The sequence below is a fragment of the Molothrus ater genome, chromosome 12 (genome assembly GCF_012460135.2).
Source record: "Molothrus ater isolate BHLD 08-10-18 breed brown headed cowbird chromosome 12, BPBGC_Mater_1.1, whole genome shotgun sequence".
NCBI lineage: Eukaryota > Metazoa > Chordata > Aves > Passeriformes > Icteridae > Molothrus > Molothrus ater.
The window spans coordinates 2,322,188-2,341,234 of record NC_050489.2 but is presented as its reverse complement, the minus strand read 5'-3'; the positions used below and the strand labels follow the sequence as shown (position 1 = coordinate 2,341,234).

Genomic DNA, 19,047 nt, shown 5'->3' with positions numbered 1-19,047 from the left:
TTAATTCTAACTCTTAGAAGCCTTATAATTCAAGAAAAAAAAAAACCCACTGGAAGTGTTAACTGAATAGATTCAAAATCAATCAAAAAGCAACTAAGGTAAAAAAAAGCAACCCAAACCTTATATTTAATCTGACATTAAAGGTGCTTAGGGATGCTGATGGAAGAACTTCAGAGCTTGCTGTCCTGAATGTTGTAACCTGTTTGTGTCACCCACTGCTGAGCATCACAGGACCACAGAGCTGGGCAGCACTGCTGCTAAGCACATAATGTGGGCCAGGATCCTTAGATACCTACCTTGATAATCACACTGATATGATTAATAATAATAAAAATAAAAATAAAAATAATAATAATAATAATAATAATAATAATAATAGGCAGGCTGAATTCCAAAAAGCTGTGACTTGAGAAGATATTTCCCAGTAATTTTTGTCTAGTATTACTAAAGAAATGGAAAGCCCCTAAAAAATTCCACAAATGCAGTATTTTCACCTCTGCCAGGCACAGAAGCTGAATCTTTCCAAAGGTATCTCTCTTCTCTTTACCTCTCCTTCACTCTTGATCTAAAGCACATTAGAATGATAAGCAGGCTGAATTTCTGATGAGCTGCTGGCTGCCACAGAGGCAGCTGTGTTTCTAGCAGATCATGTAAAATAGGCACTGAAAAGGCAGCGAATGAAGCGCAGGTGATCTCACATTTGCTGTCTCTGGCTGGCTCTCAGTTCCTTTTCCAGTGTTCACTGGGCTCTAGGCCAAACTACCTCAACAAGCAAGCAGGAGCTATTCACTTTTTAGTGTTGTTAGCTCAGTGCTCCTCCTGTTTCTCAAATGGAGGTGGGTCAGCCCAGGCTGCCAGGGCCAAGGGAAGGGCAGGAATGCAGGGATTGGGATGGGACAGTGCCATGAGCCCACTCTGTATTTGTGGTCTGAAACCAGCCACTCACTTGGCAGCAGTGTTTTTTGGGAACATCAAGCCCCTGCTCATCCACTGTTTTACAAGATATGGTTCCCATGTTTTGGAAAGGCATTTTTAATATGGTTGCACATAGAAGCAAATTAAAAAAAAAAACAACAAAAAAACATGTAAAAATAACCTCACTCTAAAGCTGCTGATTTTCCATGTCCCCAGGTAAAAGTGGTAGAAAAAAATTAGCTGTACTAGTCCAGCAATGATGGGCCTGGTCTTGATAATTTATAATAATCTTGTCATCCAAAAAAAAAGGTCTGTTTAGCTATGGCTTGAAAAGAAGCAAGAAGTCCAAATGAGTTCTGGCAATGTGAGACAGAGAACAAAGTTTTAAGAAAATACTCTCAAACAAAGTACTGGTAGAAAATACTTACAGTTATTAACACAAGCTTTTTCACATTTCCAAAAGCTGTAGAAGAATTGTTTCTCTCTAGCTAAAAACCAGTACTTAAATAACAGAAATGCTAATCTTTTCTATGAACTTCTTGTCTTAAGCAGAATATCCATCACTACTCCTAAATTAGCCTCCTGCTCAGATGAAAAGGGTGTTACTAAAAAGATCCAATTTCCAAAAATAAATTCTTAGTACTTCTGTTAAACCAAGAGGCTGGACTGCAATCCAGCACTGCTCACTGAGTGCAACTAAGTAAAGTGTCAAACAAGAGTTAGTTCAGAAAAGGGAAAATAAAGGAACATGGGTGGGATGATTTGTAAGTGACATCTCTTTGGATCAGTAAACATGCAGGGTCCCAGCTGCAACAAAAGCAGACATGTAATTCAAAGATATCAATGAGGAGACAAGCAACTTCAATGCAAAAACTGTATTTTGACCAAAAAAAGAGCAGTCCAAAAAAGCTCTAGCCAAATCAGACCTTGCAAGCAGAGATTATCAGCAGCAAGGGCTTTAAGCAGCTTAGAAATTGCTGGGAGAAATCAGAGTGTCCTAGACCATAGAGGAGGTTGGATATTTGAAGGTGGAACTGGGCTCAGGGGGTGTTGGTACCACAGAACACAGAATCCTAATGATGTTTATAACTTCCAGAAACCCAAAAAAGAGATATCAGTCTTAGACAAATAATACAAATTTCCAGTACCTTTTTACAGGGAAACATGTTGGAGGAGTTGAGTTTATTTCTGCATAGCAGCCCCTAATAAGCTCAGAAGAACAGCAGAAAGGGAGTTTCTAGGAGCCAAGCTGTGTGACACAGCTTCTGCAGCACTTTAGGTCCTATTCCCTACAAAAGACATTGAATAATGCAGATCCAGCTTCCAAGACCTTGAAATCAGCTTGCAGCCAGCCATCTCTATCAGCTGGCCAGGATGGTTTGAAGCTAGGAGAAGAGGCATGGGAGCAGTTCCATCTGAACTGGCACACGGCTCATGGCTCCAGGAAATCCATGGATCGGCAAAAACTTCAAGGAGAGTTTGCCAATGGAACAATGGAGTTCTTCAGCAAAATTTGGGCTAGGAGAGCAGCAAAAGGAAGCAAAAATAACCAGAAGCCTTTGGAATTTGCCCCAGACCTTCATTTTTCCTTGAAGCACTGCAGCAAGAGAACAAGGAGCTTCTAGAGAGAGAGGGAAGCTGTTCATCATAATCCATTCAAATACAGAGCTCTGATTAAAATGCTTCACTCACTGAAGGTGACCACAATTTTGTTCATCAAATTATTAATACTTACAAAAGAATATTTTTTAAAGGGACAATAGACAATTAAATTAAAAATGTAATTGTCTACATTTACATTAAATTCTGTTCCTTAGGATAAAATATTCTTTTGGTGAAGTGTTAAAAATCCGAAGGGATCCACATATTATTAGAAGGTTCAAATTATTTTTAAATGAGGGAAAGCCAAAGCTATGACCACCCAGTCAAGCTTCTAATGAAAGCTCCTTTGGGCCTGTTGCTGTGAGATTTGCTACAGGTGCACGTGGGGCAGAACAGAATCCTTGACTGAATGTAAGATAAAGGAGGGAGGCTGAAAGGAAGGGGATAACAACATGACAACACAAAACCTGAGAAACTCCCTCAGTCTGAAACAAATTTTACAGAAACGGGAGCACCTCCTACATATCTCAAGTCCTAAGTCAATTTTAGAGTATAAACAGGATCCACTTCGGTTCCCAGCTCAGCTAATTCCCTAGCACTAATCTTAGCACACGAAAAGAGAGAGAAGTCAGATAAAAGCTATCCAAAATGGGAAACAAAAAGGCCTTTGGAAATGCCTGGCATTTAGACAGTCAAATGTCTGAGCCAAAACTGTTAGTTTAGCTATTCAAAACAAAATGTTTGCATTTTCCTCAGAACAGGCATGTAATAGGGAGAATTCCTCTGACTCCACTGCGTGGGCAGACTCAGCAGAAGGAGAAGCAGCCCAAGTGTATCTGTACCAAACAACACAGTGCCCTGACAGAGCCACCCACAGCACTGCCACCACATCACCCTGGCTCCCCACCTTGCTTAACATAGATCAGGCTTTGGACAATTTGGCATTTATTGTGTAGCACGGCTACTTCACTTAAAATATCAGGAGAATCATGCTAATGAACTCAATCCTATTTCTAGAGCACAGTATTCTTATGGAAATTACAATTTAGCATGGTGATAAACTCATCTTTGCAGTGGTGGGGGACACCTTGACATTCACCTTGGACATATATTTATCATAAACCCACACTGGTGTTACTACAAGCTCTTGGTTCAAACTGTAAGCAAGACTACAATTATGTTTTTTCAGGTACTTCTTCATTCCCTACTCTTCTTGGGTTTTTCCAGATTATGCAGAGGAGAAAACAGATATAAAGGCAGTGAACAGTTCAAGATTTACACTTCACATTTAACTATTTAAGAAACATTCTTTAATGACCTGCTCAGAGTTCACACTTGAAAATACAACTACAAGGAGATGCCATTTTAACTGTGGCAAGCCAAGCTGGGCTCCCGTGCTGATGTGCATTTCCAAATGACACACTTCCCTGCCAGCAGCAGCAGGAGCAGCCCCAGCTGCTCCTGGGAGGCTCTGCAGGAGTGATTTCCTTGCTCTGAGTGCACACTTACCTCTCCTCCTATGGTGAGCAGGCCAGGAGCATCCAGCTTCCGTTTCTTGCGGGGGCCGATGGCTGCCAGCGCCGTCAGGTTGGCATCCCTCTGCCTCATCTGGGCCAGCTCCTGCTGCTGCATCTGCCACACAGGGAAAGAAATCTCTTTAGTTTGGTTCTCTTGCCTTATCTAAAAGTTATCTTCAGACCTGCAAGCATGAGGTGAAGTCACACGTGAGCAACCCCTGAGAGCATTTTACTGCTCTATTCCAGCAGCCTGGCCATGGAGCAATGATGAAGGTACTGAAGTTCTTGTGACTTTTCACAGGATTTCTGCTTCCAAATATCTCAACTCTTTCCAAAAACACTATCCTTTTCATTAAAAACTGCCCTACCAAGTACTGCATACTAACTACACATCTCCAGCTTATGACTGATAGGAAGAATATCATGAAGAATGGTGTTCTAACCAACACCTCTCCAGTCCATCCTGCACTGCACTTCTGGAGGATTTTCCAATGGCAGGAGAATGGCCAGGCAGGAAAATCCTCTTTTTTTGGGAAGGGAGTGCTGAGCTGGGCTGAGTTATAAGCTAGAAACTTCCCCAGCCCTGACAAACCAGGACTGAGTCTCCATCCCAGTGTGGTTCCACTACCCAGACCTTGGTTTAGGATGCACGAACCCCCCTGCCCTGATTTTCCAACCCCCTGTCATTCTTCTGGCACCACCAACCCAATCTGAATTGAAATACCAATCCAAATTTTAAATAACTGACTTTTTATCTTACATTTATTTTGAATGTAAAACATATCTGATATTTTATTTTAAAAATCTAGATTAATAAGATATCTCTATCTAAATGCTAGCCAAAGGTAATGCTGACACAAAACCTTTAGAAACTGACTTTCCAAGTGCTTTCTGGGCTTAGGCTTTAGGTAAGAATATATTTGAACAGTTTGAAGCAGCTGCCAGCTGCATTATGTAACAATATAGCACATTACAGAAAATAGGAGAAAGTGCTCTGGCCAGCAGAGAGGCAAAATTGCATATTCACTATGAACTGTGTAATTCTTTCAGAGTGTTAATAATAAGTGTCATATTCCCAAGAAACTAATATTTTAATAAATATTCTGATCAATACCACACAAGAATAATTGATTAGGCAACACAGTATATTATCTTAATTAGACAAAAGCATTCATATCTCTTAGTAATAATTCTTATTCATGTCAAAACTTTGGGTTTGCAAAATCTATCAATAAACTGAGAGGTGCTTCCTTTCTAATCCCACTGATGTCATTCTTGTTCCCACTTCAGCAGCAGTGCACAGAACAACACCTCGAGAAGTTCATGGGTGGTAAAAAAAACACTGAATGATACAGGCACAATTCCTCATTAAAATGAAACTGAACTGACAAGCAGAGATAGAACTGTCTCAGCCATTACCTACACATGATCTGCACATAAAAGCAGGGCCTGAACTATCTCAACCAATGCTAAAAGAAAAGGAGGTTTAAGCAAAAAAGTGCCAGTGTGAAATGTCTTTTCTCCATCCACCTCTGTCCAGAAAAAGCAGATCCACCTCATACCTCTTTTCAGAGCAGCTCTCAGATGAATTCATTTGGCAGCCAAGACACTTGTGCCTGACCAGCTTTGGTGACAGGCTGGCCAGGGAGTGTTTCCAGCTCCAGGGGATGGTGCCAGGGGCCCCAGAGCCAGGGGAGGTGACCCAGAGAGCCCTGGAGGGCAGCACCCAGGAGCTGGGGGCAGCAAGTGAGGCCCAGAGCTGGGCACAGCACTCGAGGTGTGGCCTCAGCAGTGCCCAGCTCAGAGGGGCAGGCGCTGCCTGCTCCTGCTGCCCACACTGCTGCTGATCCAGGCCAGGGGCCATTGGCCTCTTGTCCCCCTGGGCACACTTTGGCTCATGCTCAGCCACTGTCAACCACCAGCAGCACCTCTCCCACCTTCGTCCATGATGGGGACACTGGGACCTAACACAGCCCCAGCATCCTGACAGCACTGAGCTGGAACTGGCCATGTTCAGCCTGGAGAAAGACCCCCAGAGAGACCTCACTGGGGGTTTCCAGTGCCTAAAGGCAGCTGACAAGCAAGACAGAGAGGGACTTTGGATAGGGGTCTGGAGTGACAGGACATGAGGGAATGGCTTCACACTGAAAGAGAGTGGATTTGGATTAGATACAAGGAAAAAATCCTTCCCTGGGAGGTGCTGAGCTCCTGGCACAGGCTGCCCAGAGAAGCTGTGGCTGCCCCATCCCTGGCAGTGTCCAAGGCTGTGTCCAGCCTTGCTGGGCACAGGGCTCGGAGCAACCTGGGACAGTAAAGAGTGTCTCTGTTCATGGCAAGGGGTGAACAAGATGATCTCGAAGATCCCTTCCAAACCAAACATTTTATATTTTCGCATTCTTCAGAAAATTGAATGCAGTCATTTAGAGTTTGAAACCCTGTTTTGAAACCCCATTAGAGATTGAAATCCTGTCCCTTGCTCATGGCAAGGGATGAACAAGATGATCTCAAAGATCCCTCCCAAATCAAACCATTTTGAATTTTCACATCCTTCAGAAAATTGAATTCAGTCATTTAGAGTTTGAAACCCCATTTTTCACACTTTCATGCTTTCATACATTTTGCAAGCACAGTTATTATCATAACTTCAGTATAACATTATCTAAAAATACATCTCTCATCTACAGGGTAAAAGAATTTCCTAAATACAAAAAAGAAATGTAGAAAAATATCTCAATAATAGTGCAAAGGTCTATACATACTTCTCTTTGCCAACTCATATTAGGTTTTTAGCTCAAATATCTTTGGCTCTCTTCCAGATTAAATGCCAGTTAGCCAGAGCTGCCCGCTTACCCTTTCAAGGTAGATAGCAGCAGTGGTGAGCTCTAATCATTTACAAAGGTCATGATCGGAAGCTAGCCCGTGAGCAGTCATTTAAAATTCCATTGATCCCTATTTGTAGTCAGGGAAAGAAAATGGACATTTCAGCTGTATTGTAATTATGAGGCTTCAAGGCAACTGTAAATAGATGTGCAAATCTAGATACTGGCAAATACCTTAGAGAAGAAATTATTACTATAGTATAACATATATCCAGGAAAGGTTGAAGATAAAACTGCATATAAAAAAAGATCAATCATCTTTTTGCTAATTTGCCTTGCTTGCCAGCCTACAAGGGTTATCACAATTATCAGAAGTCTGATGAATATTTAAGCAAGGGCCAACTGGCTTAGAGTGATCTCAGACGAAGTTGTCAAGCTTTGCAGAATAAGAAATTCTGCACTGGAGTAAGTATTCGTTTCCTGGGAGGTGCAGGTCAGAAATACAGTCTGATACATAACTGGTATTATGCAAAGGTTATATGAATATTGTATCAGTGTCTTATCCAAAGTCACCATTTTCAAACCCACAGGAAGCTAATACTTACTTGGCTCTCTGTGCTACCTGTACTACACTACACCCTGGCTGTTTCCTGGCAGCACATACTGCCTCTTGTTGAGATTTTTTGCACATGTAAATTGTAAAGCAAAATGTGCCATTTCTCTAAATTTCCCATAGTGGGATAAATCTTGCCCTCACTTTGAAACCTGCAAGTTGGTTTTACCAAGAAACTATGGAATAGCTTCAAGAATCAGCAGAAAGCGTTGCACTCATGTATTCCTCAGGTTCTTTGTCCTCTCTTTTTTGATCAGTGAGAAAAACTAAAGATGGCTCTTGATATCATATACTAATCCTGACAAATGCACAAGATTTTCCACTACCTGCAATTCATCCCCTGACAGGACAGCTGGCTCAACAGACAGAGCCAAAGGAGCTGAGCTCTTTTCTACCCACACTGGGTGAATTCTGCTAAGACTTCATTCTTCACCTGCCTGTGTCTCTTTGCCCACATCACCCAGCCTGGCTGTGTCTGCTATAGGCTCTCCAGACAAGGATCCTCCTCCTCTACGTGCCTCACTTACCATCAAGCCCCAGTGGGCTGAACAGACATTCCTGTAATACAAATAAGGAATATGCTGCCAGGTACAAAAGATCCAGACAGAAACACAACACAGTTTCTGATACTGGTTTAACAGCACACACTGGGGTAAACTACAGCAGGAAAGAATAACCCTATGTAACCTTCATGAATGCTGATCAAAAAATTTCTAATACATCAAACACATCATCAGTGGGATCACAGGATCCTGATGCTTAATAACATAGAGGCTGAAGTGTTGAAAATACTTGATAAATACTGTATTGCACAAATTCTCAACAATCTTTTATAAAATATCACTGGTGGCTTTTTATGCTTTCTTTAAAGCCCATCTGAAAGCAGAGAATCATAAAATTACATTTAAAAATAATCAGAAGAGTTATGATCCTGATACTGATTCCCAACAGAGGCCTTGAGCTTGCAGAGGTCAGTGTATTCCAGCTGACAGGAGAGCCTCTCTGCACACTATTAACCCTGAAGCTGCTTACAAGAAAACATCTTTGCAGTTTATGGATACTTACTAGCAAGACATTTGAGGAGACCTTATTAAGATTCCAGAGCACCCTTTAACACCCCACCATTATTGGCTTCTTCACACTCCTATTAAAACTTTATCTTTTTTCCAAGTCACACACTTCTGTTTGTTCACAGCCTTCATCAGATTACCAACATCACTCTCTTTCCTACCCATCATCTGCCTTTTCATGAAAAATATGAACATTTTTTTGTCCCCAATTGTAATCTCAGTTCAAAATAATTTTTCACAGAAGTGATATCCTGACTTTGGTTCAAAAGAGGGGACACTGGACCTTGTGCACCAGATGCACACCCTGGCCTGTGGAGGCTCTTCTCCCCAGAGCACTCTGGAATCACATCCTCTGTGTCAAGTGGAAATGATTTTGATTTTGCAGCCAGCTTTGCTTACCTGGTTCCACTGTACCCCCCTCTGAATTCTCAGCACTAAGAATGACAGGAATTGAATGTCACCATCTTCAGTATTCTGAAATTACTCTTAGAAGTACCTCTAAAACTAAAGCTACTTAAACTACTAACTTTACATGATCAATTATATTTTAAAGCTAACAAAGCAGCCTGTTTCTACAATACAGTTTATCTTCTAACTAAGCCAGTTACTAATTACTGGATATTTAAACAAATTAAGCACCTGTTACTATCTGTACATCCTGATAAAATAATTTCCTGTTACTTAACATGATTTACCAGAAATGAATGTAACTCACTACATAACCAACACAATGCAACTCTTTGACAGCTGCATTCATTCACTCTTATTTTCATACTGGGTTCCTGATGCAAAATCTTTCTTTAACTTGCCTTTATCACAAATAATATGGATATATTTATCAATAGCATATCAAAATTTCTGTCCTCTGGGAAGAAAGCAATGCTTCAATTCAGAACCACATTCATTAACAACAATTAACTTTTCTGAAAGTAAAAATATTTATCTAAAACACAAATATTCTAATACATTATACAAGAAAAATGCTTACAAATTAGATTCTGTTCCTTACTCCTTATCAAATCCAAATGTATTTTTAGCATGGGAGGTTTCTCATTTGATGAAAAGTACACCATAAGAACAAAGCATTATTTTGAACACTGACTTGTGATGGTGGCACAGCATTAAAAACACAGAAAGAATACTACTTTACCACGTAGCTAACCAGAGAAGTTCTAGAATTTTAGTTTGTTTTCTGTAGATCATTATTTGTTATGATCCATTTAGGTATTTAAGAAAGAAGTGCCACAAGCCATATGCCACAAGGAAGACAGCCATATGTCTATGTGAAGTATCAACACTAGATCTTAAAAGCTGGATTTAGTAATTTCCAAAAACCAAGAATGCACTTATTTGTCAGGCAAAACCCAGGCAAAGAGAAGTGAGCTTTGTCTAAAGCAGAAATGTAGATAAAATATGGGTATGAGCTGTAGGTGCTAAGGACTAAGAGCAATTTCCTTCCATATGATCAGAAAGTAAGAGGACAGCTGGAACTCCTAAAATTCTAGTCTACATATAAATACCTTCAAAAATTAAAGGGAGAAGAGGGAGTGGGATCACATGAGAGAGAGAAAGGTCGAGGAGGTGGTTCTGTGCCTACAGGCAGAATTCAGGGATGTTCTTTGGCCTAGAAGGAAAATAACCCAGTGACAGAGACACAGAGATGATTGTGAAGATAAAGAAGAAAGAGCTTAAGGAAGTAGTCATGTATGTTTAAACACTGCCAATATAGGATTTGATAAGGGAATAGAAGCTAAGTTGTAAAAGTAAGTTTCTGTAGTCACAGAGCCAACTCAGCCCACCAGGATCTACATTTTATCTACTTAAAATTCCCAACCTAGCTCAGAAATACCACCTAAGGAGAAATGAGAGGAGGCTCCCAGCACCACAGAAGCTATAAATATCAACAGCATTCATGGGTGAGGACAGCCAGCAGTGAACCCCGAGCAGGAACCTGGCAACAGAGGGTGCTAAATGGCAGAAATGTTTGATGACAGTAAGATCATATAAACAATGATTTAAGCATTGATTTCTAGCCAATAGGCATCAATGGAAATCCCTCCTAATTCTGTTTGCAATGGATGGCTTAATTCCTGATAACAGGGTCATATGCTGAGAAAAACTTGTCTTAATTGATGGCTCTGTAACATGTATCTATCAGTCTCAGACACTGATTACACCCCCTGGAAAAACATCTTTTCTGCTGAGGAGTGCCTGAAATGCGGAACCATTACACATGTCCTAAGATGGCCACAACAGAAGGTGCAATTAAAAATGAAACTCATTAGAAACGCTGGCAGGAACCTCATGAAGTCCAGGACAAGGATGAAGAAGGATGGGTGCCTCAGTGAATTTCAGGGAGCCTTGCAAAGCAGCCTGTGTGTGCAGCAGCCCTGTGCTGTGCCCCAGCCCTGCTCTGGCTCTGAAATCTCTCAGGGCCAGCACAGCTCCAGTTCCTGGTAAGGAACTGCTCCAAGCACTCAAGTGTACAACAGGCACTGCAAAAATGCCACACCAGAGAGGTTTCACCTGTGTAACAGCAGCTCATGCACCAAACACATTCTGTGAGACTTTTAAACACTCACAGCTCTGACAAATTGTATCTAATTTTGCTCAGTACAAAGCTGGATGCTGCTCCTTCTCAAGTGTTCTCCCACAAGTCAGTAAAAGCTCCAGCTGTCCCTTGCAATGGCTGCACATCTAGCTGAACTAGATCAAGATTGTTCTTTACTGTGAAAGGTGTTTGTCTGCTGGGTTTTGGTGAGGGGAGTTTCTTCTTTTTTCTTACCCACACACTTTTAACAGCAGCTGAAAATTATTGCATAGCGTTAGGAAAAAAATCACCCTGGGCAAAGACCAAGCTGGGAATGTTTCAGCCTCAAGATGACTGTTTCTCAAAATAATGAGCAACTGAACACAGTTCTGGAATCTTAACTGGGGTACTTTGGACCAAGTATCTTTCCTACAACAGACATTTCTGTTTATTACATCTAATTTCATCATGTTTTACAAGTTTACTCAAATTTTCCATTTAAACGTGCTCTATTACTTTCAAGATAATGTGTCAAACTCTGATACAGAAAATGCCAGGTGCATCCTGCCTTTCATTTTTATTTTTCCTTGAAATAAAAAGCCTTAAAATTGTAATTTTCTCTACTCTTGTACATTACACAGTTATATGGGATTTTAAAAACAATTACTCTAATATCTACAATTTCATCCCCTTACTACTCAAGACTACATACTGTCTGAACTGATATATATATATATACACACATATATGTGTATTTGTGTGGGTGTGTATATAAAAAATAGTCACAGGTTTAATTTTCTTGGAAGTATCCTTAACAGCTGACTCATCATTTGTAAAAAATCAAAAGCATGAAGAATTTGAGATTTGATTTTAAACTCTTGCGATTTTTTAACATACTGGGTTACATTTTTTGATTTTTCAAATACAATGCACTATTATTTAATTATTCATTAACTTAAACACATTTATTTCTGTAACAGTCCAACTATTTCTTAAGCTACATATTCCTAACTAGAGTAACAAAGAGTCTAATAAATACTTAAGGAAGATATCCCTCAAACACCTCTGAAAGAGTTCTACAACAATGGGCATTTTGTCCTTCCAGTAACTTTAATCATTACATTCCTGCACTCCTCAGAATCTGTGGTTTGAGCTCCAGTACAATTTCTCTGGTTTTGGTTATACTATTCCTCAAACCCTTTCTCTCCAGTAGCACCAGTTCCAGGCTCTCCTATGCTAAGCTGTTTTAAACCTTTCTATTTGTTATGTCCTGTAAGTGTGTGGCAGATTTGCCAAGCCAAATTTGAGCAAAGCCCATTTGAGCCAAGGGTTTCTGAGGCACAGACAAGTGGGCAGGATCAGCACTACTAGAGCTGGCAACTTACTGGAGTGTCAGTAACTTACCTGTGGTGAGATCAGAAAAAAACTCTGAAAAAAATCCCCATAGAGCTGTTATTTAGTAATTATCAGTGTTAATTTTATTTTGGAGCAAAGCAACTATGGACAATCACCAATCTTCTCAAGGTGTTCCTCAAAGGACACGAGACAGCATCAGTATGGGTGGGAAGAATATGAGCTGCAGAGCTCACTGGCTTCACTCAGGGGCTCCTCAACTCAAGAGCACCCAGGGCACATCCTCACTTCTGGCAAGAAAGATGGATAAGGTATTTTCCCTTTGCTCATCTAAGTGGGGGTTTACTATACTCCCCAGATTGCTAGGATCTTCTCCTTTCCCACTGAAGTGAGACACTGTGTGAGGACTCAAACTGTTGTTTGCATCAAGATCAGGGAGTAAAACACACAGCGAAAGCCTGAGTGGAGCTCGCTCATGTCTAGAGTTACAGACTGAAGTAATGAGAGCAGGAAACCTGCTGAGCTGTAACTTTGGGACAAGTGACAGGAGCACTGGCATATGGGAGGACACTCAACACAGAGATGGCTTTTCTAAAATCATGCACAGGAAAATAAGAGTGCAGGCAGTAATCCCAAAGGCTGTGCTGCCCACTGTAACACAGGGCTCAGTGCTGGACTAGAAGGTGAATCCACTGCCCTGCTTTTCACATGGCAGGTATGCAATAAACCTCTGTGCAAATACCCTTGCAAGACTCTTCCATCGTGTCTGAGCAATACAACAGCTATTTGGATGGGAGAACTCTCCATGGCTGCTGCAACTCTGTGTTACTGCTAGGGGAGTCAGATCAGGAGTTTTATCTCCACCATCTTCTCCACGCATCAGGAGAGCATGGCCTTTGGTTACTTTTATTTCTGTTCATCTCTGGCACAACTTGAAATCTGAATATATTTAAAACCAGTACACCAGAACTGCACCAAGAAGATGGAAGAAGTTCTTGGCTGGTCTATCAATGAAGCCAGCTGAAGACTAAGGCACACAGGAAGATCTCATCTTCCCTGAAGTGAGGAGTGACAGTATTTCATACCATAAAATCTCACATCAGCCTGAAGGATTTTCCCCATTTTTTTCCAAATAAGTATTTCTATTTTTTGGTAAAATTTCTCTGGCTATATTCCATTAGCACAAAACTTCAGAATAGCAGAAATTTTAAGTGCATTTAAAATAGTAGTTAATCAGAAATTCTAGTAAGAGGCTTTATTAACTAGATTATTCCAAAAGAAAATGTCCAGATTTTGATACCAGTCCTCTAGCATTCTTATGGGAAATCTGCATCTTGAAACTGCCAGCCTCATTTGAGGAAATGAGGCGAATGTAGCAATCTACTAAAAATCATTTGGCTGTAATAAGTAATTTTAATCAAATAGTTAGAGAGAATGGCATTGGAGTTAATGTCTGAAGTGTCATAAACAGATGGGGAATGTGCAGTGTAGCGACTGGTTGTGCACTTTTAACGCAATTTCCTCTTCTGCAGTCTGGATTGTGGTTTGATCAAGTCTAAGTGACATGACAAAAACAAATTTAATTTATTCTGAAACTATATTCAACTAAAGAATACACAATACAGCAAGTGTGCTACTCTGCTGGAAAGTGAGGTTTGAGGCACAGCAAAACACCAGGAACAAAAATAGCCACACGCCCACCACCTTCTTCCCCTTAAAAGTTGTGGGGGTGGTGCTGGGGGTTCACTTGTAAAATGGAAGTTCCACTGGGCATGCAAAACAAGCTTGAATTTAAATAATCTACATCTTCTCTATTTTAGAGTGAGCTATAGCAAAAGTGCTGCTGCTCATTTGTGCTGCAGATCAAGGGAACAACGCACCACAGTGTGGGGACAAAATATTTCAAGCAATTTCTCAGACACTGACAAGTAGTAAATTAGGGAATCTTGTAAGTACAATACAGTAGTCATCCCCTTCTATTGATCACATATAATTTACATCTTACAAAGATGTGAATTCTTGCATTCTCACTCCACAAGGAAAATCTCAATGATTTATTCATTTCAAATAAAAAATAGAAGGTAGATGAGAAGAATTACTTCACAGGCTGTAGCTTTCTCAGGGCACTAGTGCTAGGCTCTTCTTTCGCACTGCCCGAAGGGCCTTTGTGTGCAAGTCCCTCTAATTAACAAGGTGAATCATGCAGCAGTTCCCTAATTAGTGAACATGACAAGCCAATGGAAACAAGCAGACAGACCTGGCGCACAGATATGGTCAACAAAAGGCACAGCAACACACCATTAAAAAATGCCTATTTCAAGTAAATAAAATAACAAGAGAACTAGCATAATGCTTAATTTTCCTTTTCATGTTTTATGCTTATTCCTCATTTATTGCAGATATAAATAACGACACAAAAAATCAAGGTTTCCAACTGCAAGTCACACCACCTCTCCAAAATCAAAGACTACTTATCCTACGTGAATAAGCATCTGCTCAAGGGCCATTATTTGTTTTCTCTCTTGTTTTTCTGCTTTAAAGGACTGCAGCTACATTACACGCTTAGGACTTTAAGAATCCATTAATTAATTCTATTCAAAATTATTTTTTCTTGAAATCTTTTTCACCATTAGATGAAAGGAGTGCAATAGTTGCACAATTATTGCAGTATAAAAAATGCCTACATTCCCAACATGTCATAATTTCTACCTTTTGTATGAGAATAAATAAATAATATAAGTGAATAATCAAAGAATCAGATTTGCATTAGAAAGGAAATGACATGATCTAAAATGTACCTCCTTACCTTCCTCTTTCCAAGTAAAATATTTTTAATCTTTCCCTCGTCTGCTTTTCCTAGAAACACTCATCCCATCTCCAAAACAACACAAGGGGGTTAATTAATTTTCAATTTACTGCATATTGAACCTTTGATTTAAATTTTTACAATCCTTCAACATATTACACTTCTAAAATGTGTGTCACCACCAGCAGAATATAATTCTTCACAGAAAAACTCCACTATGTTTTTTGCTCTCTATTCCTTGGCATATTATCATAAGTAAGGAGAACTATAGATGAGATCCTCATTACAGGCTCCTCTTTCTCACAATCTTGCGGGGAAAAGAATTCTGATTTTCCTCTTTGAATTGTAAAGGTAGAAGGGTAAAACTTCATTATGTTCTACAACTGGTGTTCAAAATCCTAATGTCTAAAACCCCACATTTTTCTGACCTGTCCAATTAAAAAATATGGGAATTAAAATACTTTCCCCTAAGAAATAATTGTTCTACACCCCCTTAAAGGTTGTCTTTTGGCCAGAAATTTGAAGAATATTTAATGATGTTCCATTACAGAACTGGCCAGCTCTTTCAAAGTGGTTTTAAATTCACAATAAACACTGTCAGGGATGACAAGAGAACACTGGAATCACCACTGTTTGCTGTGCTCATTTCCCCCTTCTTGTCTGTGTGCACTTCCCAACTTGTCTCAGACCCCACCCAGCACAACCCTGCCTAGGACAGCTCCAAACGCAGGTTGGAAGTATCCACTTTAAACATCAGAGCACAAAGGAAAATCTGCTAACAAGTGAACTCTGCTGTGCCATATGCAGGCAGGAAGGGCTCAGCAAGCAGCCTGTCACAAAGGCTTACTGTTGAACAGAGCAGTGAGCAGAGCCAGGCTCCGCGCCGCGCTGCTCACCCCAGTGCTGCACACGGCTGGGCTGCACTGCCTAAACACAGCCTGCACTGAGATCCTCCACCTGCAGCAACACAGTCCAGGAGATGGAAACAGACACCACACAGGCACACCCAGAAATCAATGCAAAATCACAACCTTTGAGTGGTTAGGACGGATTTTCAGATAAATTGCATATACATATATCGCTGGCCAGGGTCTGTGTCCAAATCACAAACAGGACAGGACTGCTGGGAACTGCCTTGAGCTGGTTTATTTTCCAGCACCAGCCTCATTACATGGTCATGACAATGGGAAGATGCCAGCAGCTCACATCCCAGACAGCAGACAAAGAATGAAATATTAAAAAGTTTTAAACTTAATAATAAAGCTCTGTGCATTGTGTTTTAAAACTTACAAGCAAATATTGTATTCAAAATAAGCAAATATTGTTTTAACCAAAAATATGTATTTATACATATATAGTATAATACATACATAGTAATTAGATAAAACATATAAATACATATATAGTAATTAGATAAAACATATACATATAAATACATATATAGTAATTAGATAAAACTACTGTCAATATACTTTTGCTTTGTGCAATTAGTCAAAAAACTTTTAAACTAAGTTGTAACATTAAGTTCTTCAACTACTGTCTAAAATGTAAGCTAATAACATCTTCCCATTGTCATAACCACGTAATAAAAGTAATGCTAAAAAATAAAACAACTCAAAACACATTCCTAACAATCCCATCCCGTTCATAACTTATACACAAACCCCCAACCAACAATAAATGGTGTTCTGTGTGAGGACTGAACTTATGATTTTTAGGTTATGAGACTGATGCTGGAAAATAAAGCAGCTCAAGGCACATTCCTAGCAGTGCCGTCCTGTTCGTGGTTTTCACATAGACCCTGGCCAGTGATAACATACACAGGTTATTTTATAGATACAACTGCAAAAGTACTTTGCATTTAAGCAAAACTGTTAGGTGCAGCTGATAACAGTAAATCCTAATTGTCCACAGGCATTGTTATGATATGAGATGATACCTAACAGCAGAGGGACAAATTCTGTTTTGAATATTGCTACTGATGTCAGTAAGAGTTGTTCCATAGTTACAGTGGTGGGGCAGAAGGATTCAATTATAACATTTAAATGTAAGGGACACGCATTTAAAATGCAACAGGAGCAAAAATGCACTCAGAGGTGCATTTTATTTGACAGAGCAAAAATAAAAATCTCCATCACAGAGCAGTCAGATCATTCTCACACTTGCTACATAGACCACTACATGTCCTCGGCATTCCTGAATGCTGGCATGCCTGCTAAGGCAGACATTTCCTTAGCCACTGGATATAGGATGTTTGTTTTTCAAATTTCAGTACTTCCCAGAAATTATTTCTCCCCATAGCTAGATGGACAGATGAACATTTTAAACGGAGGAATTATTTTTAAAGTCTCAGCTAAAATTACCTGAGGATATTTATGAAATGTACATTTATGATTTTTTTTCTTTTGTGTAGCTGAGCAGATCACAGAAGTCATCCTATACTGCAATGTTAACAGAAGCATCCATTGACAAATTTAAGAAATATATGCATTTTAGATAGCATAACAACGCACAAGGTATTTAAATATTATAGTAGCTCTCTATCCAAATCATCAAATAAATAAAGGAACAGAACACTGTCACATATTACTGAAACCCAGCACCTTGTACTGAGCACCACGACTGCACACAAAACACACAAAAGTTTAATTCAATAGTTCAGCATATTTTACCTCTATGTCAACTACCAGATTAAACATTGACAAAACCGGGATAAAGAAATGGTCTCAGGAAACTTTGCCAGTCTCTCACGGCCTGAAGTTACCTTTCTCCTCTGCTAAAATTCAGAGTATTGTTTGATTTTTGCACCCTAAAATAAGGTACAAGTTTTCAATCTGAAACTTAATTACAGAAACTCATAAGGTGAGCTAATGGAACTCCATATTCTTTAGGTGTTTCCATGCAACCTAAAGGTGTGTACCACTCTATCTTGTAGTCACCTAGATCACAAAAAAGGTAAAAACAGCAAAAAGATGCAAACACTTATTTCTTAGAGGGAGGAAGAAATCATCCCAAACTTTTGTTTTCTGACATACACAAGAGATTCCTGAACATACTGCTTAAGAAGGAAAGACTAGCAAATGCTGATGACAGACCATTATTAAGAGAGAACAATTTTGCTGAATACTGAATTTACTGTTCCTCAAAACAGGAGGCTGAAAGCAGTTGACTCAATTAAACAGCAGCACATGCAGTGAGTGATGATGTGTATTCACTAACCTTCACAATCATTCCCTGTCACACTAAGGCAGGGCAGAAATCCTGGAAATTCTACAGGTACCCCCTTGAGGGGAGCCCACCTCACCTGCCCAGAGCTGGCAGGTGCCCACTACAGCCACTGAATGTTGGGCTGCTTAGGACTAAGGGCTCTGTGGAAACACAGCTCACACTTCCACAGAATTTAAACAGAGATTTTGAAAATAAATAGACAAAATTATCCTGTTTCTCATAAAAACATGCTTTCTTCTCACCAATTTCACCTCTAATATGTTTCTAGTGGAGTGAACATTCTGCCCCTCTCCTGTTGTCCTGAACACAACTAACACCTGAGTTTAGCAATTATGCTTTATTTTCCTATTGAGTACTTTTGACACTTTCCTAAAGCTTACTTAAACTATCCATGTTTGCCAGATATGAGCACTTCTGCCAGGACAAATCTTTTTATTATTACGATTTTTATTTTTTTTAAATAATAGATTTTCAAGCACCTCACCACATGAATATGGCTTTTGGCCATTAAGAGAAATCTTCAGAATCTACAGGGTGTTATTTCTGTTTCAAGAATATAAATGTCTGTTCTGGATATAAACACATTTTCTACTA

The 19,047-nt window shown here is 39.8% G+C and overlaps 1 protein-coding gene across 1 annotated transcript in view; it reads right to left on the bottom strand.

The window, feature by feature from the left end:
- Positions 1-2,126: 2,126 nt before the first annotated feature.
- LOC118691407 (transcription initiation factor TFIID subunit 4-like) overlaps positions 2,127-19,047 on the bottom strand; it is a 107,083-nt gene continuing 90,162 nt past the window's right edge. Inside the window, exons 14-15 of the mRNA XM_054516181.1 lie at positions 4,027-4,149; positions 2,127-2,204 (exon numbers count right to left, since the gene is read on the bottom strand). Of these exons, the coding sequence (XP_054372156.1) occupies positions 2,127-2,204; positions 4,027-4,149 (201 nt within the window). The remainder of the gene's footprint in view (positions 2,205-4,026; positions 4,150-19,047) is intronic.